General features: G+C 48.2%; 1 protein-coding gene and 1 pseudogene across 3 annotated transcripts in view; one reads left to right on the top strand and one right to left on the bottom strand.

Moving 5' to 3' along the window:
- GTPBP1 (GTP binding protein 1) overlaps positions 1 to 20,296 on the bottom strand; it is a 29,085-nt gene extending 8,789 nt beyond the window's left edge. Inside the window, exons 1-6 of one of the 2 annotated variants that reach the window (XM_033189786.1) lie at positions 19,877 to 20,296; positions 17,062 to 17,173; positions 9,327 to 9,507; positions 8,074 to 8,422; positions 3,196 to 3,319; positions 336 to 450 (exon numbers count right to left, since the gene is read on the bottom strand). In XM_033189786.1, the coding sequence (XP_033045677.1) occupies positions 336 to 450; positions 3,196 to 3,319; positions 8,074 to 8,422; positions 9,327 to 9,507; positions 17,062 to 17,173; positions 19,877 to 20,068 (1,073 nt within the window). In that variant the 5' untranslated portion in view covers positions 20,069 to 20,296. The remainder of the gene's footprint in view (positions 1 to 335; positions 451 to 3,195; positions 3,320 to 8,073; positions 8,423 to 9,326; positions 9,508 to 17,061; positions 17,174 to 19,876) is intronic. The other variant, XM_033189793.1, reaches the window with a different exon arrangement.
- On the top strand, positions 607 to 2,345 carry LOC117070527 (annotated as a pseudogene). The gene has a single exon (XR_004431951.1). The product of XR_004431951.1 is annotated as a thioredoxin-dependent peroxide reductase, mitochondrial-like (transcript).
- Positions 20,297 to 24,843: the final 4,547 nt, after the last annotated feature.

The following is a 24,843-nucleotide window of genomic DNA, read 5'->3' as shown; positions in this document are numbered from 1 at the left end:
TTTCCAACATTCACAGGAGCCCTACAGGGAAGGGAATGTTATTCCCATTTCACAGATAAGGACACTGAAGTCTCAGCCGGGATGCCAACCTCAGGAATGCCAGCACCTCACAATCTGGGTTACATGATATTGCCCCTGGGCAACAATGCTGGCTTGGGAGACCCTGGGCTAAGATCGGAAGCTTCTATTTTTTCCAATCTCTGAATAGGAAGAGGTGTTGATGTGGTGTTTTCATGAGACCTCATGCCAAAGCTGACAGCCACTCCAGGCCCATCACTCACTGTGGTCCTGCCTGCAAGGGTGCCTGTCTGAAGTGTGCGCTCCCTACCCATTACCTTTCGGAGCTGAAGTTGGAGGCTGTGACAATCACATCATCCTTGCTCTGCACCAGCACAGGGATCTTCCGGCAGCCTGGTGACTTCAGCAGGCGCTGTAACAGCTTCAGGGTTTCTTAAAGGGTGAAATGGAACAGAATTAGGGGGACACAACCTTCTCTTTGGCCAGGCTTCCAGAGCAAGATGGGTCCACTCATTACTGATGCAAGCAGGAGACAGACACAGATAGATGGACCAGTATTAAATGCCACAATGCCTGGAGAAGCAAAAACGAGGATCAAAACTTTGGGTGCTGCTAGAGTAAGAAAAGCAAAGATGGGGCCTCTTTTCTAGGGTTCTGCGTCTGAAACCTGGCAGATTTCTCTTGTGCCTGGACGAGCTGCCTCCTGTAAGCATGTGACTTGAGGGTCCCCAAGAAAAACAATTCAGTTCACACTTCAGTTCTCAGAATGCACTATTTCCTGGAAAAAAAATCTCATCCAACAAAAAGGATCTCTTAGATATTTAGAAGTCTAGAGAGACCTTATTATGAGGCCTCCCAAAGGGATACTTTTCTGCAATCTTTAGCAGTGAGGGAGAAAGGCACGAAGGCCTAGTCCTGCAACCCTGTGTCAAAGCTTTGGTGGTAAAAGGTAATCAGACCCACTGTCCAAACTTCCCCATATACATCCAGCTTAGCTGGTAGAGCCCAACTCCTTCTGCCTGGGGTCACCTGAAAAGAGATGCCAGATTCAGGAGCTCAAAATTTCTGCATTTGGAACCAGAAGGAACAAGGAAGAGGATAATTCTAGGCTGTGCTCAGACCAAGAACTATAGGGGAGGAAGTAGCAGAAGATTCTGGGCTGATGGAAATTCAGGCCAAGATCTAAGTACAAGACAAAGCAAGTTTCACCCGCGGGCACTGAAGATGGCAGCTGCTGTGGGAAGGCTGCTCCGACATGTGAGTGCCATTCCTTGGGGCATTTCTGCCACTGCAGCCCTCAGGCCTGCTGCTTCTGGGAAGAACGAGCTTGACAAACATATTATGGTCTGGTTCTGGTCAAGCAAAATTCTTTAGCACCAGCTCCTCAAAACATGCACCTGCTGTCGCCTAGCATGCACCCTATTTAAGGGTACAGCCATTGTCAATAGAGAGTTCAAAGACCTAAGCCTTGATGACTTTGAGGGGAAATATTTGGTGCTTTTCTTCTATCCTTTGGATTTCACCTTCGTGTGTCCTACAGAAATTGTTGCTTTTCGTGACAAAGCTAAGGAATTTCACAATGTGAACTGTGAAGTTGTTGTGGTCTCAGTGGATTCCCACTTTAGTTGCCTGGATAAATACACCAAGAAAGAATGGTGGTTTGGGCCACATGCACATCCCACTCTTGTCAGATCTAAGCAAACTTCCTGAGACTACGGTGTGCTGTTAGAAGGTCCTGGTCTTGCACTAAGAGGTCTCTTCATAACTGACCCCAATGGAGTCATCAAGCACTTGAGCATCAGTGATCTCCCAGTGGGCCGAAACGTGGAAGAGACCCTCTGCTTGGTGAAGGCGTTCCAGTATGTAGAAACCCATGGAGAAGTCTGCCTAGCAAACTGGACACCAGATTCTCCTGCAATCAAGCCAAATCCAGCTGCTTCCAAAGAGTACTTTCAGAAGGTAAATCGGTAGGTCACCCATGTGTATCTGCACCTTCTCAACCCAGAGAGGAACCACAGTTGAAACCTTTTATCATTTTATAGATGACTATCTGTAGAAGGCAAGGAACCAATTGTGTTTGTATTCATAAATATTACTCTAAATGTTTTATTTTCATAATACTGGCTAGGGCCTTTTAAGCTTGGTTAGTTGCTAGTACAAGGAATCCTTTATTGGTAACATCTTGGTGGCTAACTAGCTAGTTTCTACAGAACATAATTCACCTCTGTAGAAGGCAATTCTTAGATCATGTCTTCAATGGAAACACTCTTCTGTCTTAGCCTTACTTGAATCTTGCCTACAACAAAGTAGAGCAACACACATTGAAAGCTTCTGATCAAGGGTCCTAAAGTTTTCATCTTAAATGTCTTTGTATTAAACTGAATTTTCTTTTAAGCTAACAAAGATCACAGCTTTCAGTTGTTATCAGCAGTCAAATTTAACTCCTGCAATGAACGTTTATGTGATTGAAGCAAATGTGAATATTATTTTAAAAAGTGGCAGAGTGACTTAACTGATCATACATGATCCTTCATGCCTGAAATTTATAGTTTACATAGTCATTTTATTTATTTTATTCATTAGCTAACTTTGTCTACATATATTTCTAGATATTGATTAGTGTCATGGATTATAAAGGATATTTATTGGATCCAGGGATTGCATTTTGAAATTATTATTTTCTTTGCTGAAGTGTTAAATGCAGAGCATATAAAAAAATAAACATATTGGCCGGGCGCGGTGGCTCACGCCTGTAATCCCAGCACTTTGGGAGGCCGAGGCGGGTGGATCACGAGGTCAGGAGATCAAGACCATCCTGACAAACACGGTGAAACCCCGTCTCTACTAAAAATACAAAAAAAAATTAGCCGGGTGTGGTGGCAGGCACCTGTAGTTCCAGCTTCTCGGGAGGCTGAGGCAGGAGAATGGCATCAACCTGGGAGGCGATGGAGCTTGCAGTGAGCGGAGATCGCGCCACTGCACTCCAGCCTGAGAGACACAGCGAGACTCTGTCTCAAAAAATAAAAAAAATAAAATAAAAACATATTGTAAAATAAATAAATAAAAAGAAAAAAGAAAAGAAGTTTCTGGGCTAAAGCCGTGGTAGCAGACCACCTGGAGGCACACAGGTGACAGCATTCATCAGAGCAGCGGCTGCTAGCTGGAGGCTTCACTTACCTTGCAGGATGTTGGCAGGACACATGTCAATCTTGGTGACTACCACAAAGACAGGTACATTGAGTGCCAGTGCCAAGCCCAGGTGTTCTTTGGTCATCCCCACGATGCCAGCATTGCTGCCCACCTGCCCCAACACAGAAAGGAATTGTCAGGACAAGAGAGAAAGAGATTGCTGCTGGGTGGACACAGGGGCTCAAAGGCAGATGTGGATGAAAGCCGGGCTGGGCAAAAATCACTTTAACCCCTGACTCAACGATGTGGGGTGTCAAAATCGGAGGAGACTTGCAAACAATAAAAAAGATAAACCCAGTCAGGGAAACAACTGTCTTGAACCATCAAAGTGAATCCAGGCCAGGAGCGGTGGCTCACTCCTATAACCCCACCACTTTAGGAGGCCAAGGCAGGCAAATCACTTGAGGCCAGGAGTTTGAGACCAGGCTGGACAACCTGGTAAGACCCCGTCTCTACAAAAAAATACAAAAATTAAGGCCAGGCACACAGGATTACTCCTATAACCCTAGCACTTTGGGAGGTCAAGGCAGGCGGATCACCTGAGGTCGGGAGTTCGCGACCAGCCTGAACAACATGAGAGAAACCCTGTCTCTACTAAAATACAAAATTAGCCAGGCGTGGTGGCACATGCCTGTAATCCCAGCTACTCAGGAGGCTGAGGCAGGAAAATCGCTTGAACCTGGGAGGTGGAGGCTGCGGTGAGTCGAGATCGCACCATTGCACTCCAGCCTAGGCAACAAGAGTGAAACTCATTTCCCCCCACCACCCCGCAAAAAAAAAAAGAAAAATTAGCTGGGTATGGCAGCATACGCTGTAGTCTCAGCTACTTGGGAGGTGAGGTAGGAGGATCACTTGAGCCTGGGAGGTTGCGGCTGCAGTGAGCCATGATGGAGCTACTACACTCTAGCCTGGGTAACAGAGCGAGACTGTGTCTCATAAACAACAACAACAAAAAATTGATTCAACTTAACATCACTGGCCCTCAGTTTCCCCATCTATAAAATGGGGGGATAACAATATCCACTTCAGAGGGTCACTTGATGTTTAAATGTCACAACACACATGAAGGGTCCAGCACACAACTAGCATGAACTACGTGTTTAAGCAACTGCACCTGTTATTACTGTTACTATCCTTCCAGTAACAACAAATGTTTCCAAATATCACCATAATGACTAGTTACAAAAATCAGGGCACATGTATGAAATGTGCTGTACAAAAGAAGGAAGAAATTCCTTATCTACTGATATGGACTAATCTCCAAAATATGCTTTTAACGGGGGAAAAAAAAAGTAAGTTGTATATAGAATGCTATCATAAAAAGAGGTGAGTGGTCAGCTGGACATGGTGGCTCATGCCTATAATCCCTGCACTTTGGGAGGCCAAGGCGGGTGCATCACCTGAGATCAGGAATTTGAGACCAGCTCGGCCAACATGCTGAAACCCCTTCTCTACTAAAAATAATAATAATAAAAAAATTAGCTGCATATGGTGGCGGGTGCCTGTAATCCCAGCTACTCAGGAGGCTGAGGCAGGAGAATCGCTTAAACCCAGGAGGCGGAGGTTGCAGTGAGCCAAGATTGTGCCACAGCACTGCAGCCTGGGCAACAGAGCAAGACTCCATCTCAAAGAAAATAAAAGGCGGTGGGGGATAAGTGGTGACTGATTCACGGCTTAAAAAAAGCAGCTGAAAGATATTTGGGAAACATCTGAAATAATATAAATACAGACTAGATATTTGAGGATATTAGGTAACTATTCTTCATTTTCTTGATTGTGAAAACAGTGGGACACAGGCCTTACTTTTAGGAACTGTATGCTGAATTGTTTGGGAGTGAAAAGTCACAATGTCTACATTGTGACTTTGTCCGGGGTGAAGACATTTCCACTATTTTCAAGTGATTCAGAAAAAAAAAAAAAAAAAACTAAACATATATACTTGGCTGGGCAGGGTGGCTCACACCTGTAATCCCAGCACCCTGGGAGGCACCAAGGTGGGAGGATTACTTCAAGTCAAGAGTTTTGAGACCAGCCTGGGCAACATGGCAAGATCTAGTCTCTAAAAAAATTAGTATTAGCCAGGCGTGGTTGTGCACGCCTATAGTCCTAGGTACTCAAGAGGCTGAGATGGGAGGATCCCTTGAGCCCAGGAGTTTGAAAGCTTATAGTGAACTATAGTCGCACTACCGCACTCTAGCCTGGGTGACAGAGTGAGGCTTTGTCTCTTTAAAAAATATTAAATCGGGCTGGGTGCAGTGGCTCATGCCTGTAATCCCAGCACTTTGGGAGGCCGAGGTGGGCAGATTGCTGGAGGTCAGGAGTTCCAGACCAGCCTGGCCAACACGGTGAAACCTTGTCTCTACTTAAAATACTAAAAATTAGCTCGGTGTGGTGGCGCGTGCCTGTAATCCCAACTAATCGGGAGGCTGAGGCAGGAGAATCACTTGAACCCAAGAGGCAGAGGCTGAAGTGAGCTGATAGTGCACAACTGCACTCCAGCCTGGGCGACAGAGCAAGACTCCATCTCAAAAATAAATAAATAAATAAATAAAAAACATATAAACACATATGTACCCACCATATATATATTATGCATATAAATATGGCAAAATGTTAATGATTGCTGAATCTAAGTGGTGGGTTTATGATATTCGTTATACTATTATTTGACCTTTTCTGAAGGTTTAAAATTGGAGGGAGAGTATATATACAAATTTGCTAGTCTGAGTACAAAATATCTCCAGCAGCTACACAAGAAACTGGAAATCCTGGTTGCCTCTGGGAGGAAACTCTTCACTATTTTGTACCATACTAAACTAGAAGAAAATCTGAAAGAAAAACTGCCATGATGTGTTTACACAGCGCCCTATCCATTCCAGTGTGTCATGGGGATGCCCACTGGGTTTCCATGGCTCCCAGATGAGTCACCCCAGCTGGCACATCCCCCTCCCTCCACCAGGACACCTCCACAGTCTTCCCTATGTCTTCCTGTGTCCTTCAGCCACCTTTCCAACCCAAGGCAGACTTGTTTTTGCTCTTCCCAACCTGGAGAAGAGAGTGCTCTACGGCTTTGTTTTCTATATATTTTAAATATTTTTTCCTAGAAGTCAAATGCCATGGGACTATAATGAAATATCTCATTGTTTTCTACAGAAATGTTAATATTTGGATCACAACCAAAAAGTCAGATAATATATATGTAACATTTTTGTCCAGGGTGTAAGACATTTCCATTAATTGGTCTTACTCACTGTAGCTCAGCTGGAAAAATGCTTATTCTCAATCAGTTTCTATACCCTTCTTAATATTAACCCAACAACTTCCCCAAATATGCCCTCTGGATCTTCCGCTAAGATCCCTTCCTGGCAAGCAGCTTTCCTCAGCCCAGTCAAGAAGCTCATCATGGCCCTTTGCAACATTCAAGGACATGGAAAATGAAGGCACGCTGAGGTCCCAAAAGCCTCAGGCAGAGAGCCTACGAGTGTTCACACAGCATGCTCAGCCTCTCTTTACCGCTCTCCAGTTTGGGGAGAATTTGCTTGAGAACCTGTGTTTGTGCAGCAACTTGATCAAGTCTGCTATGAACAGATGCTTATGTTTACTGCATTTATTAATACAGGCAGCTGAAGGAATCGAGAAATGGGGAAGGGTTTTGGGAAGGCCTTGCCAAGGGAACACTCAAGGCATGTGTGTCTCTGACTCTCTCCCTTCCCGCCCTCCCTCTTCCTTATTCCTGCTGTGGAAGCTGTGGAGACGTGCACGAGGTTATAGGTCTTGCCACTCCCCTCGGCACTCCCACTGTCTGTCCAGGGAGGAAGATCAGTGGCTCACAAAGGCAAGTTTAGCAATGGGATCTAACACGGAGTCCTCTGCTCCCTTTCTTTCTCAGTTAAATCTATTAGATGAGCTGCTTAAAAATTTTTTGGTTGTTTTTTTTTTTGAGACGGAGTCTTGCTGTGTCGCCCAGGCTAGAGTGCAGTGGCACGATCTCGGCTAGCTGCAAGATCCGCCTCCCGGGGTTCAGGCCATTCTCCTGTCTCAGCCTCCCGAGTAGCTAGGACTACAGGTGCCTGCAACCACGCCTGGCTACTTTTTTGTATTTTTAGTAGAGACGGGGTTTCACTGTGCTAGCCAGGATGGTCTCGATCTCCTGACCTCGTGATCTGCCCGCCTCGGCCTCCCAAAGTGCTGCGATTACAGGCGTGAGCCACTGCGCCTGGCCTGGTTGTTCTTAATGTTCCTAGCGGGAATATTACTTAAAAATTTAATCACACTTGACCCTAAGCTTTTTGGGAGCCTCTGGACAGTCCTGTTCATTGCTGTTATCATCAGACCTCACACAGTACCAGACACACAGGAGCCTCTCAACAAGGGCTGTGCACTGGCCTATCCTCCTCCCAGGCTCCAGGAGGCCACCTTTCCGGGCCTCTCGAATGTGGCCTGTGCCTCCTATGGCTGTCTTCTCCATTTCTTCCCCAGGCCTCCCCCTCTGAAGGTACTACCTACCTGGTGTCACCTCCTCAAAGTAGCCCAATCCTCTGCAGAAAACATTTCTGAAGGTAACAAGTAAGCCCCAGGAGAAACCCTCCTCTATGCCTCTGCAAAAAATAAGACAGGTCTTCAAGGGTACCTGGTTTTTACCAAGAGGATCCCTTCCCTAGCCTAATGTATGGGAGAGATCAAGGTTCAAGCCTTGAGAAGACCATTACTCAGAGGACTGGGCACCCCTGCAAAACTTGCCAGCCTCACCCGATGTTAAAGCCCCACACCAACAGGCCTCAGTCTCAGAACAATTTCAGATTTGGACATAATCAGACCCATGCAGCCCTGCTGAAGCCTCTCCTCCTTGGGGCGCCTCCCACTCACCATGAGCATGCAGAAGTCAGGCAGATGGCCTGTCATGCCGAAGACAGTGGTTTTCAGGTACTTCTCATGACCAGCCAAGTCGATGAAGGTAATGACTTTAGTGGACTTCTCACAAATCTTGGTCCACTCCAGGCTGCCGCCGTGGCTGTCAGGCTTGTTCACTACATTGCCTTCACTGTCAAAGCCCAGAATGTCGTTGCCCACACTGCTGGTGCGACCAGATTCAATTTCATGTTTGTGGCGGAAGAGTTTCTGGCGGGCAAAACCTCGGCCATTGTCCAGCTCCCCATGTGTCAGGACCCCCAGAAGCGTGCTTTTGCCAGCATCCACGTTGCCCACCACTGCTACCCTGCATGTAGATGAACCCATACATCTGTGTGAGAGTTAGTGCGTGAGTGAAGTGGAGTGACCACTCACAACCCCAGTAACTGGATCCGCAAGTCCAGGCTTGCCCTGATCCCCTCCGGCTCACAGCTCCTCCTTGAGCAGGAGGAGCACAGTGGGAAGGTTCCTGGAGCTGCTGCTGAAGAGTCATCAGAAGGGTCCAGACTCCCACAGCAGCTATCTCCCTTAACTCCCACTAGCTTGTGGGTGCTGCCAGGAAGAGCCGCAAGGCTACCAGAGGCACAAAAGGCTCTTCTCCATGACCCTGGTTTCCAGACTCACAGGCTGAAGGGAAAAGAAACAAACCCACAGAGAATGGCCACAGAATGTGCGGCTGGCCTCTCTCGTGCTCCTTCCAAAGGGACAGGGAAGTGCAGAATTAGAGCAAGAAGCCACCACGTCCCCGGACACCCGGACACTTCTTTCCGCTCCTCAGGAGGGGAAAGGATGGAGCTGACATGCCGAATGCCACAGGCTCAGTCACCAACTTCCGTGAAGAATGGGGACCCTGGCTGGGCGCGGTGGCTTATGCCTGTAATCCCAGCACTTTGGGAGGCCGAGGCGGGTGGATCACGAGGTCAGGAGATCGAGACCATCCTGGCAAACACGGTGAAACCCCGTCTCTACTAAAAATACAAAAAATTAGCCGGGCGTGATGGCGGGCGCCTGTAGTCCCAGCTACTTGGGAGGCTGAGGCAGGAGAATGGCATGAACCTAGGAGGCAGAGGTTGCAGTGACCCAAGATTGCGCCACTGCACTCCACACTCGGTGACAGAGCGAGACTCTGTCTAATTAAAAAAAAAAAAAAAAAGAAAGAAAGAAAAAGAAAAAAAGAATGGGGACCCCAAACCGTCCTGAGACCTCCTCACCTGACCTCCAGGAAGTCATTGTCTCCTACTCGTTTCCGGACCAGGTAATCACGCACGCGGCCCCCAGCTTCTTGCCGTTCCCGCAGAAGGATGACATCGGCCTCTATCTGTTCCGCCATGCTCTTCACTGTGGCGTAGGAGGCCTCCATGTCAGCTTCACTCAGCCCATACTCAGTCCCATCTGGTGACAAGAGCCCAGACATCAGCAGGAGAGAGAGTCCTGACCAACCAGCATGCCAACCAGCCAGCCAGGAACCCCACCTAACAAAGGCCACCACCCCCTGACCCCAGCACTGCAGAGGAACAGGGGTCCTCTCTACCTGAGAGAAAACCTGGGCACACACCAAGTTAAAACATGACAGTGCCACAGACCTCCTCATCAAGCAGAGCATTCGCTAATTCATTCAACAACAGTCACTGAGGCTCTCCCAGGTTTTATGCCAAGCCTCATGCTGGGTACTAGGACTACAGGTGCCCCTAGTGAGCTCACAGCCCAGTGGGGGAGGCAGACAGGAAATTAATTAATTGCAATACAGCTCGAGTGCTGCACTCTAGGACTGTGCGAACAGAACATAAAGCACTGCCTGGGGAAGCCGAGGACAGTTTTGCAGTGGACTCACGCCAAGCTAGGTCAACAAGTGCTGGGCCTGCAGAAGGAGGAAGGACATCCTAGCTAGAGGAACAAAGCGTGGCGTGGCAGATCATGGCACGTTTGGGGACCAGGAAGCAGCTCAGTGTGTTGGGGAGCAGGATGGGTGACATGGAGTGGCGGGAGACCACATGAGAGGTGGAAGCGGCACAATAGACAAACAGCAGCGACACACCTTCTGCACCAGGCAGTGAGACACCCATGGGCTAAGGCAGGGGAGTAACATGATCAGATGGCTGTGGGTTAAAAAGATCTCCTGGGTAGCAGTGCCGAGCGTGCACCAGCAAGTGAGAGACCAGTAATGGGGAGTCCAGTTAGGAAGTAATTCTAATAATGCAGGCAAGAGATGATGACGACAGAAAGATGGAGGAAAATGGGGGAGGAACTCAGAAACATTTTAGAGATAAGACTTTTAACTGAGGTGGCTCAGGTGACATGTCCAGCAAGCAGCTGGAGAAATGAGTTTGAGCTAAGGACAAGGAAGGGAATCAGACAGAAGGCAGGACCAACTGACAAAACAGTTATTGAGTTCCTACTATATGACAACCTGTCAGCTGCTTTCCATGAGGTGTTGAATTTAATTTCCACAATCACTCCCTCAGCCTTTCCCAGCTGTCCTGTCTCCAAGCGCCCCTGTTCCTTCCCTAGCTGGCTAACCCCTTCAGCATGTGTGACTCTCTTCCCCCGCACCAAGTATTCTCCTTGTCTCTTCTTCTCCTCCTCCCACTCCAAACAAGCTCCTAAACTAAGGAAAGGAAAACCACCCCCTTTCCCTTGCCCCTGCTTATCTGCAAAGCTACCATCTCCTGTTTTTCCTTTCACCATCAAACATCTCGAGTCATCAACGCATGTTGACTGTACTACCCCACCATCTACTCACTGGGAATCTGCCCACTACAGAAGAAACTGCAGTTGTCACATGCCACCAGTGGCCTTTTTTTTTTTTTTTTTTTGAGATGGAGTCTCGCTCTGTCACCCAGGCTGGAGTGTAGTGGCACAATCTTTGCTCACTGCAACCTTTGCCTCCCAGGTTCAAGCGATTCTCCTGCCTCAGCCTCCCAGGTAGCTGGGATTACAGAAGCCCGCCATCATGCCCGGCTAAGTTTTGTATTTTCAGTAGAGACAGGGTTTCACCATGTTGGCCAGGCTGGTCTCGAACTCCTGACCTCAGGTGATCCGCCTACCTCGGCCTCCCAAAGTGCTGGGATTACAGGCGTGAGTCATCATGTCTGGCCCACCAGTGGTCTTCTAAACTCTCTATCTAATGCCCTCTTCTTGATTCCCACAGCATTCGATACTGCTGGCCACTCTGCCTTTCCCTCTTGAAGCACTTCCCTCTTGCCCTGCTTGCGCATCACCTGACCTCTCCTGATGTTCCTCCCCACCCCTGTCCCCGGCTCCTGTCTCCTGAATGCCAGTCTTTTCCAGTAGTCTTCAGTGGCCCTGTTCTGTTTCCTCCAAACTTTCCCCTTGGCCATCTTGTTCTATGGCTTCAGGTGTCATTTTGAAAACTATAGCCGGGCGCGGTGGCTCAAGCCTGTAATCCCAGCACTTTGGGAGGCCGAGACGGGCGGATCACGAGGTCAGGAGATCGAGACCATCCTGGCGAACACGGTGAAACCCCGTCTCTACTAAAAATACAAAAAACTAGCCGGGCGAGGTGGCGGGCGCCTGTAGTCCCAGCTACTCCGGAGGCTGAGGCAGGAGAATGGCATAAACCTGGGAGGCGGAGCTTGCAGTGAGCTGAGATCCGGCCACTGCACTCCAGCCCAGGCGAAAGAGCGAGACTCCGTCTCAAAAAAAAAGAAGAAAACTATAAAAACACTCATTCCTAACACCATCCTATGCCCAGAACTCCAGACTGAATTTCCAATTGCCTGGATGATAACACCTAGAAGTCTGATATCCAAACTCAACACCCACCACAACCCTCTTTTAAACAGCACAAACACTAACAATGTTAATAAAGCATTTTATTTCTCACTGTAATCTTATGAGGTGGGCATTACTGTTCCCTTTTAACAGTGGGGTAAAAAGAACCTAGGGAGATCTCAGAGCTGGGAGGGGCCATAAGTTCAGGTCTTCAGATTCCAAACTTAGAGCCTTTTCCTCTAGAGCAAGGGTTCCTCTTACTGCCTGACCAGTTCCTTCTTTATTTCTGACAATGACAATACCACCTCTCTAGCCACCAGTCTCCTCAGTCCAGTCCTCCTGATTCTAGCATTTTACCTTGCCTCCTTCCCTGATGTCTGCCCTTTTTGCCAATCCACAGCCACCAGCCTGATTCAAGTTCTTATTCTACCTGAACCACCACAACAGACTCTTAACTTTTGTCTTTACAAATTCAGTCTATTCCCTCCAACCAACCCCTTAAGGTCCTAAATAAAGCACAGCTCTGATGCTGTCACTTCAAGTCAAAGCCTCTGAACGGCTCCCCAGGCCCAGCTGCTTAACAGCCTCCCCATTTGTGCCGTACTCCCTCCTCACTCTCCCCTTGTAAGCTCTGTCCCAGTGCAAGCGGCCCCATCACACACACAGCACTCCCCTTCCTTGTGCTGGGGTTCTCTGCAGGGTCCTAGCTCTACACCTTTGCTCATGATTTCCTATCCTGGAAGCCTAACAGTGCATCTCCTCCTGGCAAAATCCTACTCATTCTGCCCACAAACGTCTGTGTCTCCCTTACATTTGCAAAGTACTGCCTTGTGCAACAGTGTTTTGGATACACATCCTCCCCTCCCCGCACAATACATAAGCATCTTGAAAACAAGCAACATACCGCAACAATTTCCTGATGCCCCACAACCAATGCCTTTCCTACATCAAGTCCTCAAATGTTTGTAAAATGTAAAACAAATGAACAAAGAGGGAGCGGTTGGGAAGAGGAGTTTCTAAATGCACGGCCAAGTGAGCTGTGAAAGCCTTCCCGGTTAGAGAAGGGCTTGCTGGGAGTGTTCCTGAGAAGGCTGGCGAAATTCTATTCAATCTCCCCTGCCCCTGTTCTTTCAGGTCCTGCTCTGCACCAAGGGCTATCACCAATGTCACCTTGTCCATCAGGGCTCTCGGTCAGTCACATTACCCGTCTCCAGCATGCATCACATTCCTCACTCTGTGGAAGTGGAGACAAAGGTGGAGGAGAAAAGCTGCAGAGGTCCAATTACTAAAGGCCACATATTCAGCCATGCCAGACGCTAATCAGATTTCCATCCTGCTGGCTCAGTTACCTTTCTTATATGTATTCTCCTTTTCTACAGGCTGCAAAGACTCCCTAGACTTTCAGAATAAAAGTCTAACCTCTGTGGCCTCGCATTTAAGGACCCTGAGAATCTGAGCCCTGCCTTCCTCTGCCCAGCCTCTCCTCCTACCATTCAGTACCTCATACTCTCCACTCATCCCACTGGATTACTTCTGGTCCACTATATACTCCTGTCTCCAATGCCTCCACGCCTTTGTGAGAATGGTTTCCTCTGCCCATTCACTATTCCCTCCATCTACCTGGAAAATTCCTACTCATTCTTTAGAATCAATTAAAGGGGCAGCTCCTCTTCACAGCCTTTCCTGACTCTTCCACAAAGACTTAGTACTCCTCGGCTAGGTGTGGTGGCTCACATCTGTAATCCCAGCACTTCGGGAGCCTGAGGTGGGGCGGATCACCTGAGGTCAGGAGTTCGAGACCAGCCTAGGCAACATGGTAAAACCCCGTCCCTACTAAAAATACAAAAATTAGCCAGGCGTGGTGGCGGGCACCTGTAGTCCCAGCTACTCGGGAGGCTGAGGTGGGAGAACTGCTTGAACCCAGCAGGCAGAGGTTGCAGTGAGATTGCACCAATGCACTCCAGTCTGGACGACAGAGAGAAACTCTGTCTCAAAAATCATAATCATAATCATAATAATTTTAAAAGACTTAATACTCCTCCTAGGTCCCCTGAACTTTTATTTTTTTTTATTGTTTTTCTTTTGAGACAGTGTCTCACTCTGTCACCATCTCAGCTTACTGCAACCTCCACCTCCCAGGTTCAAGTGATTCTTGTGCCTTAGCCTCCTGAGTAGCTGGGATTGCAGCAGTGCACCACCATGCCCAGCTAAATTTTTGCATTTTTAGTAGAGATGGGGTTTCACTATGTTGGCCAGGCTGGCCTTGAACTCCTGACCTCAAGTGATTGGCCCACCTTGGCCTCCCAAGGTGCTGGCATTATAGGCATGAGCCTTCTTTTTGAAGGAAATCTCACGATAAATCAACTACAACCTGGGACCCTTAAAACAATTATTACTGCAACTACTAACACTAGCTAACACTTATGTAATGCTTACTATTCCCGATGATCTCCTCGAATTCTCATTTAATCTTCACTATTACACCATGGGAGAGATTCTATTATTATCCCCATTTTAAGACAAGGAAAAGATTCAGTAGGCAAATCCAAGCCTGCCAGGCTCCAGATCCTATAGATTAGGCCAGACCGTCCCCTTTTAAAATAACAACATTAAGAATGTATACTTAAAGAGCACATTCCTCTACACTGGTTATAATTTTTAAATGTCTCATTTCTCTATGCAAAATTTCTCTGAGGTAGGATGAGGAAGGTGTCATTATTCCCATTTTACAGAGAAAGGATGCGATAAACAGAGGTGAAGCAGCAAGGGAATCACTGATGAAACTGACTCCTTGGGGGCCCTGTATCTGGGTTCATCTTCTGTTTAATGTTCAACTTGTTTAACTAGTTATGATCTCTTTCTATTTGTAAATAATTCCAGCAGGAGGAGTCACTATGAATCTAATGGCATCCACCTGGTGGATTCGAGGATGATGCTTGGGTATACAGATGTGTTAATAAATGTCTGACATCTTACGCTTTGCCATGGGTGGGTTAATTAGTTGTGAGCTGTCAAGGCATGGTAAAATTCACTGAGTCCACATAAAAGGATGAGGGAAAAGGGGAGTCTTAAGAATCTGGGTCTTCAGCCGGGCGCGGTGGCTGAAGCCTGTAATCCCAGCACTTTGGGAGGCCGAGACGGGTGGATCACGAGGTCAGGAGATCGAGACCATCCTGGCTAACACGGTGAAACCCCGTCTCTACTAAAAAATACAAAAAACTAGCCGGGCGAGGTGGCGGGTGCCTGTAGTCCCAGCTACTCGGGAGGCTGAGGCAGGAGAATGGCGTAAACCCGGGAGGCGGAGCTTGCAGTGAGCTGAGATCCGTGGCCACTGCACTCCAGCCCGGGCGACAGAGCGAGACTCCGTCTCAAAAAAAAAAAAAAGAATCTGGGTCTTCAAAGAACAGACTCAACACTTGTCAAAATTGACCTATATGTGGTTTCTGAAATTCTACAATCATTAAGTGATCTTTGAGTGGTTCATCTTATTAGAGCAGACCAGATGTGTACCTGACATCAAAGCTTCAAAAGGCTACCAATGATCTCCTACTTAACAAATGGAATGTTTTTTCTTTTGAACCTGGCACTCATTGCTGCCTCTGTAGCACTTGATAATGCTAATCAACTCTCTCCCTTTCTTGATGTGCAACCTCTTAGTTTGCCTATCTCTCTGACCATGCCTTCCTTTAGGTGGTAAGACCCGCATCTAGGGAGGTAGCAGCAAGGATGGGAAGGAAAGAACAGATATGAAAGATATTTCAAAGGAAGGCACAGCTGCATCTGGAGAGCAAATCCTTCTTCCTTATGTCACTCTTACATTTCCAAATACTGTTTCCCATGGAGATTATTTGTGTATATGCCTTCTTTCCTCCTTGGGGCAGGGACCAGATTTTAAGTTTCCAAAAGAGCTTTGCAACAGTCGCAAGCCTTAGAAGATACTTAATAGATATGTGTCAAATAGTTTAAGAATGATTTTGAGATTTCTTCAGTCTTCAACTCAAACTACAAAAGAATTATTACCTGGCTTTACAAAGCCTACCTTCAGCAAAGAAAAGTGTTTCTTTAATGATGCATCCAGGCCCACCTGGACTTCCTGCAAAGATGGCAGAGACAAGTGCTGGTATGGGCTGAATCCTAATCGTTAAGAACCCCAGTTGTCATTTCAGCAAAGATAATCCCATAATGAAGACGAAGGCAGGTCTTGTATTGAAGTTGCCAACTAGGAGCAACGAGGGGAAAAAAACCGTAATATACTCTGGGATTGTTGTAAGGGCTGCCTTCCTCTAAAATAGTAGGTTCTGTTATAAGGAATAAGCAGCTTGGAGAACAATAACTAGTCCCTTTCAGAATGGTTACAAGCCTATGTGTCTGATGACCTCTGTTATCCCAGCTATCCAGACTAAATGGTCAGTATGGTCTGGGGCAAGGAGCCTGACTGAAGAGAGGAATTCTGGGCATCTTTTCTGTGCCGACACCAAGAAGAATCACAGAGTCCGCAGCTAAGCAGAAAATAAGTAACAATGGGATCTGTAAACAGAGCTTGGAAGGGAAGACCTCCAGCAGCCCAGGAATAAGCTTAATTCTAGACCTAACTATGGCTTGCCCTATTACCTTAGACAAGAAGTTCCTTTGCTTTGTGCTTCATTTCCTCTTATGCAAATGGAGAGTACTGGAGGCAAGAAGGAAGCATCTATAAAACTGCTTGGAAAGTGAATCTTTCAAGTCAACCGTATCATAGCCACTAAGGTCAGAATTAACATTCGCTTTGTACTTTCATGTACTCCAAACAGTTCGGCAGACACTAAAGAATCACTATAACTAAGACACATAAGCAGAAAAGTTCAAAAAGAGGGGAAAATGTGCTCTAAATAATTTTTACTTTTTTTGAGACGGAGTTTCGCTCTTGTCGCCTAGGCTGGAGCACAATGGTGCGATCTTGGCTCACTGCAACCTCCACCTTCCAGGTTCAAGCCATTCTCCTGCCTCAGCCTCCCGAGTAGCTGGGATTACAGGCGCCCGCCACCACGCTCGGCTAACTTTTTGTATTTTTAGTAGAGATGGGGTTTCACCATGTTGGCCAGGCTGGTCTCAAACTCCTGACCTCAGGTGATCCACTCATCTTGGCCTCCCAAAGTGCTGGGATTACAGGTGGCAGGGCCACCGCGCCCGGCCCAATAATTTTTTAAAATAAAGTGAAAGGAAAACTATGCTCACCTGATCCCTGCCCAATGACATATATGGTCTCTCCGCATCCCTCGTCCATCCTCTCCCACATCTGCCGAAGTAGGCTGTCATACTGCTCTGAAGTAGGGCTCACTAGAACCAGCTAGAAAAGAAACCAACAGCCTTAGGACCACACTTGCTAGAAGAGCACCACAGCCAAAGCCGATCAATATAGCCTAACCAAAGATCCTGACTGAAACCCACAGCACCCTCATCTGAAAAAGCTGCACAGCCCCTTCATGCCCTCTCTGCTTCTCCTGAAGTAGCCTTTGAGCCTCAGGCCTTATATGAGCCAAATGATATACTAAAATGTGTATGTCTGAGCCATAACCCATGGTAAAGAGGGCACAAGCAGCCTGCCTCCTGCTGCTTAACAGGAGGGGCAGGACCCGAGTGACTGAGAATATGGCACTGTGGATAGAAAGCACAGTGCTTTCCACCTACATGCCAAAGTCTTCTACCTGCAGTTGACATCTGGAAGCCCACAGGACATTTACCTCATAAACCTCCATGCTCTCCACCCACAGGCCAGTGGCTCCCAGGATAACAAAAGAATTCTGTTCTATCTTCTTAGCTATATTGAATATTTGGGAATGAAAACTGCCTGCAAGACTCATCTTCATCAACAAAACACCATCACTATTACCACTACGAGGAGTATTACCACCATCATTTTGCCAATGTCTGCCCATAACATTCAAGTATCAACCACTTATTTGGGGAAGCCATTTGGCAATCAGACCCCATTCTCTAACTACTCCTGTGTGACCTTGGACAAAGAATTTAACCCCTGAGTTTCAGTTTTTCAATCTATAAAACGGAGTTAATACTACCTGCATCCTAAGGCCACCGTAAACAGCAAATATAATAACATGTAAAGCATCTAGTCCACAGCTCAATAAACGTGAAACTACAAGCTTTTCTTCACCCAATCATTCCCAGAAAAACCTTATTGGATGAAACTAGCCACCACTATCCACTAAGTGTTTCTCCCTTTGGAAGCTCTCGGAGCCTTAGGTCTCCACATTTACTATTGTAAGGATATGAACCTTTAGCTTCTAATCTGTTCCTCTGGAATCAATCTATTCAATCCAACCCTTCTCTCCCTCCACACCGTCACTTTTTCTTTTTGAGATCATCAATATTAATATACATACGATTTTTTTTAATTGTGAGGACTTCCCCAGCTATGTGATGAAATAACACTTCTAGGAATATTAAATGAGCTGGTCAAGAAATGAAGGTACTACCGTCTTCGCAACTCTGCCCTGCAATTTCCTACCATGTTTCTTCAGCACCTTGACCATGTGTTGACACCCAGTTTGTTTGCTCTGGAGTCAGGTCCATAATCTTGTAACTTCCTGAGTTGACTCATCAGAGCTTGTAATTGTAACCTGGATGTTTCCTGGGTCGTTTACATCACCCTGGCCATCCCTCTCTCTCTAAGTTTGGCCATCCTCATTATGGCATTAAAGGCACAAGACAGGACCAACTTTGACAGGCTAGCTGGCTTCCATGTGCTCACCTGAGACTAGAAGGGCAAAGAGCAGTTGAAAATAACTTTCTTAGGTTGCAGGAAAAGTTCCTTCCAGTTTAGGACCAAGTTTCATGGAAATCTGCCGCCATAAACTATAAAAAGTCACAAATATTTTCAAAGCTGGATAAAATGTCTATCGTAACTATCCTACAAATGTAAGTGGTGGTATTGGTGTTCTGTCTTTCACCTACTGCTATTTAATCTGCACAGGAAATCAGGAACTATCTCGTTCACTTCAAACATTTACTGAATCTCTAGTATGCATCCGGCACTATTAGGTGTCTTATTATATATTTCTAATTTTTACAACCCATCTGTACTTTCTTAAGATGAGGTGGTTGGAGAACTCAAAGGTTAAGAAACTTTCCAACGTCACAGAGCCTTTCGATGGTAGGGCAGGAAAGCGAACTCAGCCCTGTCTGACTCCCAACTTGGCATTCTTTCCCTAAGGAACGTTAAGCACTTTCAAAACACCAGTCACATCTTATATTTACTTTTCTGTTCTTCACAATGTCAAGCCGTTGGCGAGCCCTTAATTCCTGCCTACCTTCTCGACAGCTCAGAAGACACGGTTTTAAACGTCCTTCACTGCTCTACTCATACAAGATGAGCTTCCACTCCCAGGATAGCGAGACTAAGGAGCCTACCCATCTTTCCATTTTGTTTCGGGTGGCCTCGAAAAGTAGACATTCTCGGACATGCTCGTCCCCAGCTGAGCGACTACTTTCTGTTTCCTTTCCCGAGTCTGGGAAGAGACGCGGCTGCCACCCTGCCCTGCCTTTCGACTACCTGTCTTCGCGAGCGTATCGGCCCCCTGCCCGGGCCCCCTCGCCCTTCTGCTGTCCCGCGCGGTCCAGGGAGAGGAGATTCCAGGTCTCCCAATCCCCTCAAGCGGGACCCGAAGAACGGGGAGGGGCACTGAGCGGGGACAAGGACCGCGCGCAGCGCTGCCGGCATAGGGCACCCCCGTTCCACGTGGCAGAGCCGAGGGGTTACGATCTCGGCGGGAGACGGGAGGGCGGGAGGCTGGGCTGGCGACGCGGGGAGCCAAGGTGGGTGCGGGGACCATGGTGACGGCCCCTCGCGCCGCAAGCCCCAGCACGTCCCGGGGACCAGCAGGTGGGCGGGCTCGGCCCCTTCCTCCCATTCCGCGCTCCCCGCGGAGAGGACGGCCGCTGGCCCCGCCGTCGCCCGGAGACTGCTCGGCCCGGAGACTGCTCGGCCCGCCGCCCGCTCCCCTCAGCGCCCGCCGCCGCCGCCCGGGCCTACCTTGCTGGTGAGGTCCAGCTCTGGCTCGCCGTTGAGCGCCTCGCCGTCCTCGCTGCAGTCCGAGTCAAAGCCGCCGTGGAGTCGGGCGGCGGCCGCCGCGGCCCTGGCCGCCCCCGGGGAGCTGGGCTCGGGGGCGAACATAGAGGCCGGGACCGGCGAGTCCATCGCGGAGCGATTGCGCTCCGCCGCCATCTTTAATAACTTAGGCTAATTCGTAGCCGGCTTCCCTCCCTCCCCGGCTCATTTGACTAATCTATGCACAGAGCCCCGCCCCGCTCCTTATCGGAATAATTTATGCAAAACTCCAGCCGCGTACTGGGTGACGCGTATCTCTAGCTAAGAAACAGTCGACCAGGCCTCTCAGCCACCAATCCCTGCAGAGCTTTCAAGTACCTAATGAATAATTAATGAGGCGCAAACCCCAACAACAAATGTCTGAGACGTCACGCGCCCTGCTCCCAGCTTGGGAGGGGGCAGTACCGAGTCCCTGCTACCCGCCTGAAGCCTTCCCGCCAACGGAAGCAGAGAAGAGTGTGACTGACACAGCAGCCATCCAATGAGGAGAGAGATACAAACAACGTTACTTCTCAACGCCCCTTCACTCGCCTTGTTTCCATAGGCGGTGCTGAACCTGCAAATCGTACTGCAAAACAGTAGGCGCTGTAAGCCTTCCGATGACGGACAAGGGCAGGACCCAATCGAGTCATAGAACAGGTCCCGCGCCTGGACCCGCTCACGGAGATAGTAAACTGCAAAATGAGCCTCCCACTCGATTCAGTGACTGAGGCAGTCGCTGGAACGCCGATGTCCAACGTGCTGGCATGCTCCAGGCAACTTTAATAGTAGGATCGATGCTGTACGTTCCAAGAGTTGTAATACTATAGCAGCCAGAGTGAGGCAATAATTAAATGCTGACCTTAGGGAGAATTCTACATTCACTGCCTTTGCGGAGACAATCACACGAACTAAAAACAGAGGCAAGCAGCTAAAATTAAAAGCCAAAAAAACAGCTCACCACTTTTGTGGTGAACTGCTAAACCGAGATCTAGGGTCTCATAAGGTAGTTTCCCATGGGTTATTTTTCCAGAGTCATCAGTTGTGAAAAGCCCCAACCCAAAATGCCATCAACACAAGTTTTAGTCTTGAATTCCTGTTTCAAAAGCCGGAAAACCCTAAGCCGTCATTGCTTGGCGAAATTAGGGATTAACCAACGTCTAATAACGTCGGCCTTGGCCACTCGTTCCAGGCATCAAGCAAACAAGAGCATGTTTGAGAAGATAAGGAATCCAAGATTTAGGGTTTAGACCTAAACCCTAAATCTTTAGTGAGCAAGTGGCAGGATTGAAAATGGCTTTCAGTTTTGGGGATCTACCTGAGAAGAAAGAGTCTTCTTGTCCCTGTTTTCCACTACTATCAAGCCGTTTTTTTGTTTTTTGTTTTTTTTTTTTTTTAATTTTATTTTGAGACGGAGTTTCGCTCTTGTTGCCCAGGCTGGAGTGCAGTGGTGCGATCTCCGGCTCACCGCAACCTCTGCCTCCTGGGTTCAAGCAAGTCTCCTGCGTCAGCCTCCTGAGCAGCTGGGATTACAGGCATGTGCCACCACACCCAGCTAATTCTGTATTTTTAGTAAAGACAGGGTTTCTCCATGTTGATCAGAGTGGTCTCGAACTCCCAACCTCTGGTGATCCGCCCGTCTCGGCCTCCCAAAGTGCTGGAATTACAGGCGTGAGTCACCACGCCCAGCTTACTATCAAGTCTTATTTGCACAAACACAGCTGGGAATCTTGGACAGGAAGTCATCTGAGTCCAATGGTCTTGATACTGTTCTTATGTGCTTTTTAATTTCTTCCTTGCCAAATTGCTCACCACCATCCTATATGGGCTAGGAGCAGTGGCTCACACTTGTAATCCCAGCACTTTGGGAGGCTGAGACGGGTGGATCACTGGAGGTCAGGATTTCGAGACCAGCCTGGCCAACATGGTGAAATGCCGTCTCTACCAGAAATACAAAAGTTAGCTGGGCATGGTGGCATGCGCCTGTAATCCCAGCTACTCTGGAGGCTGAGACAGGAGAATCCCTTGGACATGGGAGGGCAGAGGTTGCAGTGAGCCAAGATCACATGACTGCACTCAAGCTTGGGCAACAGAGTGAGATTCCGTCTCACAAACAAAACAAAGCAAAACAAAACAAAGTACTGGAGGCCTGAACTCATAACTGGCTTCTGAAGGAGGGGCACAGTCTTGTAGGACTGAGCCCTTAACCACTGGGATCTGACAGTATCTCCAGGTAGACAGTGTGAGACTAATTGAATTGAACCAGAGGACATCCAGCTGGTGTCCCCTGCAGAACTGATGGGTTGCTGGTGGGGAGAAATCCACACATTTTGGTGACCAGAAGTGTTGTATTGTATTGAGAGTAAAAATTTTAAGAAACAGACTTTGGCTTTTCCTATATGGCCCAGATTGATAGCATCTCACCAACTGGCTCTTCCAAAGAGTTCAAGTCGGCCGGGCGCGGTGGCTCATGCCTGTAAACTGAACACTTTGGGAGGCTAAGTGGCAGATCACTTGAAGTCCGGAGTTCGAGACCAGCCTGACCAACATGGAGAAACCCCGTCTCTACTAAAAATACAAAATCAGCCGGGTGTGGTGGTGCATGCCTGTAATCCCAGCTGCTCAGGAGGCTGAGGCAGAAGAATGGCTTGAACCCGGGAGGCAGAGGTTACAGTGAGCAGAGATTGAGTCATTGCACTCCAGCCGGGGCAACAAGAGCGAAGCTCCTCCGTCTCAAAAAAAAAAAAAAAAGAGTTCAAGTCCAAAATGTGCTGACGGCTGATAGCGAACTAAAAAACATGCCCTTTGCACTATAGCCTTTACCCAGAAAAGAACTCTCAGAGTAGGTACTTTTGAATTGAACAGGGAACTCTATTATGACATTTTAAAGAGGGAATTCCTTACCCTACCCATCTACACGTCTTTCTAAAGAAAAGTTGGAGCCTAGGTTCAAATTCTGTATTCACTATATACTGGGTTCACATACCATATGTATGGGACCTTAAGCAAGTTAACTTCTCAGAGCTTGTTTTCTCCTTTGAATAAATAAAGTATCTAACAGGATTAAATCAGCTGCAAACGAATATATGTAAAGCACTTAGAACAGTGATTGCTGCACAGCAAGCCCTCAAACTATTCATATGTAAATATAACCACAGCCGTGCTTACAATTTTTTTTTTTTGAGACAGAGTCTCGCTCTGTCCTCAGGCTGGAGTGCAGTGGCAGGATCTCCGCTCACTGCAAGCTCCGCCTCCCGGGTTCACGCCATTCTCCTGCCTCAGCCTCCTGAGTAGCTGGGACTACAGGCGACCGCCACCATGCCTGGCTAATTTTTACAGGGGTGAGCCACCACACCAGGCCACAAAAATTTAAGGTAATTCATAAGTTGGCTGGACACAGCCAGAGGGCTCCTCACCCTGTGGCAGGCACTCCAGCGTGTTAAATTATAACATTGAGTGTAATGGTGTTAAAACAGCCGCGTTTGGGCCGGGCCTGTAATCCCAACACTTTGGGAGGCTGACGCGGGCGGATCACGAGGTCAGGAGATCAAGACCATCCTGGCTAACATAGTGAAACCCCGTCTCTACTAAAAATACAAAAAATTAGCTGGGCGTGGTGGTGGGCACCTGTAGTTCCAGCTACTCAGGAGGCTGAGGCAGGAGAATGGCGTGAACCCGGGAGGCGAAGCTTGCAGTGAGCTGAGATCACGCCACTGCACTCCAGCCTGGGCAATGGAGTGAAACTCCACCTCAAAAAAAAAAAAAAAGTCGCGTTTGCCAGGTGCGGTGGCTCACACCTGTAATCCTAACACTTTGGGAGGCTGAGACGGGCGGATCACTTGAGCCCAGGAAAGAGTTCGAGACCAATTTGAGCAACGTGGTGAAACCCTATCTCTACAAAAATAAAAATAAAAATGAGCCAGGTGTGGTGGTGTATGCCTATAGCCCCAGTTACTCAGCAGGCTGAGGCAGGAAGATCGCTTGAGCCCAGGAGGTCGAGGCTGCGGGTGAGCCGTGATCGCGCCACTGCACTCCAGCCCGGGAAACAGAGCAAGACCCTGTCTCAAAAATAAATAAAACTTTAGGCCGGGCGTGGTGGCTCACGCTTGTAATCCCAGCACTTTGGGAGGCCGAGACGGTTGGATCTCAAGAGTTCGAGGCTAGCCTGGCCAACATGGTGAAACCCCGTCTCTACTAAAAATACAAAAATTAGCCCTGGGTAAGTGGCAGGGGCCTGCAATCCCAGCTACGCGGGTGGCTGAGCCAGGAGAATCGCTTGAGCCCAGGAGGTGGAGATTGCAGTAAGCTGAGCTCGCCCCATTACAATTCAGCCTTGGCTACAAGAATGAAACTCCGTCTCAAAAATAAACAAAAACAAACTAAATTTAAAGTGCAATTTCTTCTCGTTTTTCCAGTTTTACGAAAAACCCAAAAGGAGGGCAGCTAAGGTGGATACTGATGCCTACCACGCACCCTAAGTAAAGGGAAAAAAATGAAATCCACGTGGGACTGCGAGCAGTTCGCCGTTTCCGGACGACGCACACAATGCGCTTCGGTATACTTCGCGCAGAGGTCTCTGCAGAGAGGAAAGCCACCGTGAGATGAGCGGGGAGCCCCCAGACAAGAGGGCAGTGGCTTGTGTGTAGTGAACCGAAATGCGACAACACGGAACTGCAACAGGAGTCTCCTTTCCACTTGAAATGTGATTCCCAGCGAGGCACCTACCCTTGGCGCTCCCTGGACAGTGCGGCACGGTCCGGCCCAATAACCAAGGCAATTTGCCCCCGACTGAATCAGGTGCTTCAAAATCCCCCCTGGTGGGCCGCACGTTAGCCATACAGAAAACAGCCAACGCAGAAGGGGCGAGAACGCTCGGCCGAGAAGCCCGGTCCAGAGAGGGGAGGGGTGCTGAA

Source organism: Trachypithecus francoisi, unplaced genomic scaffold (assembly GCF_009764315.1).
Source record: "Trachypithecus francoisi isolate TF-2019V2 unplaced genomic scaffold, Tfra_2.0 Contig01580, whole genome shotgun sequence".
Classification (NCBI taxonomy): domain Eukaryota; kingdom Metazoa; phylum Chordata; class Mammalia; order Primates; family Cercopithecidae; genus Trachypithecus; species Trachypithecus francoisi.
This window is presented reverse-complemented; position numbering and strand designations above follow the sequence as displayed.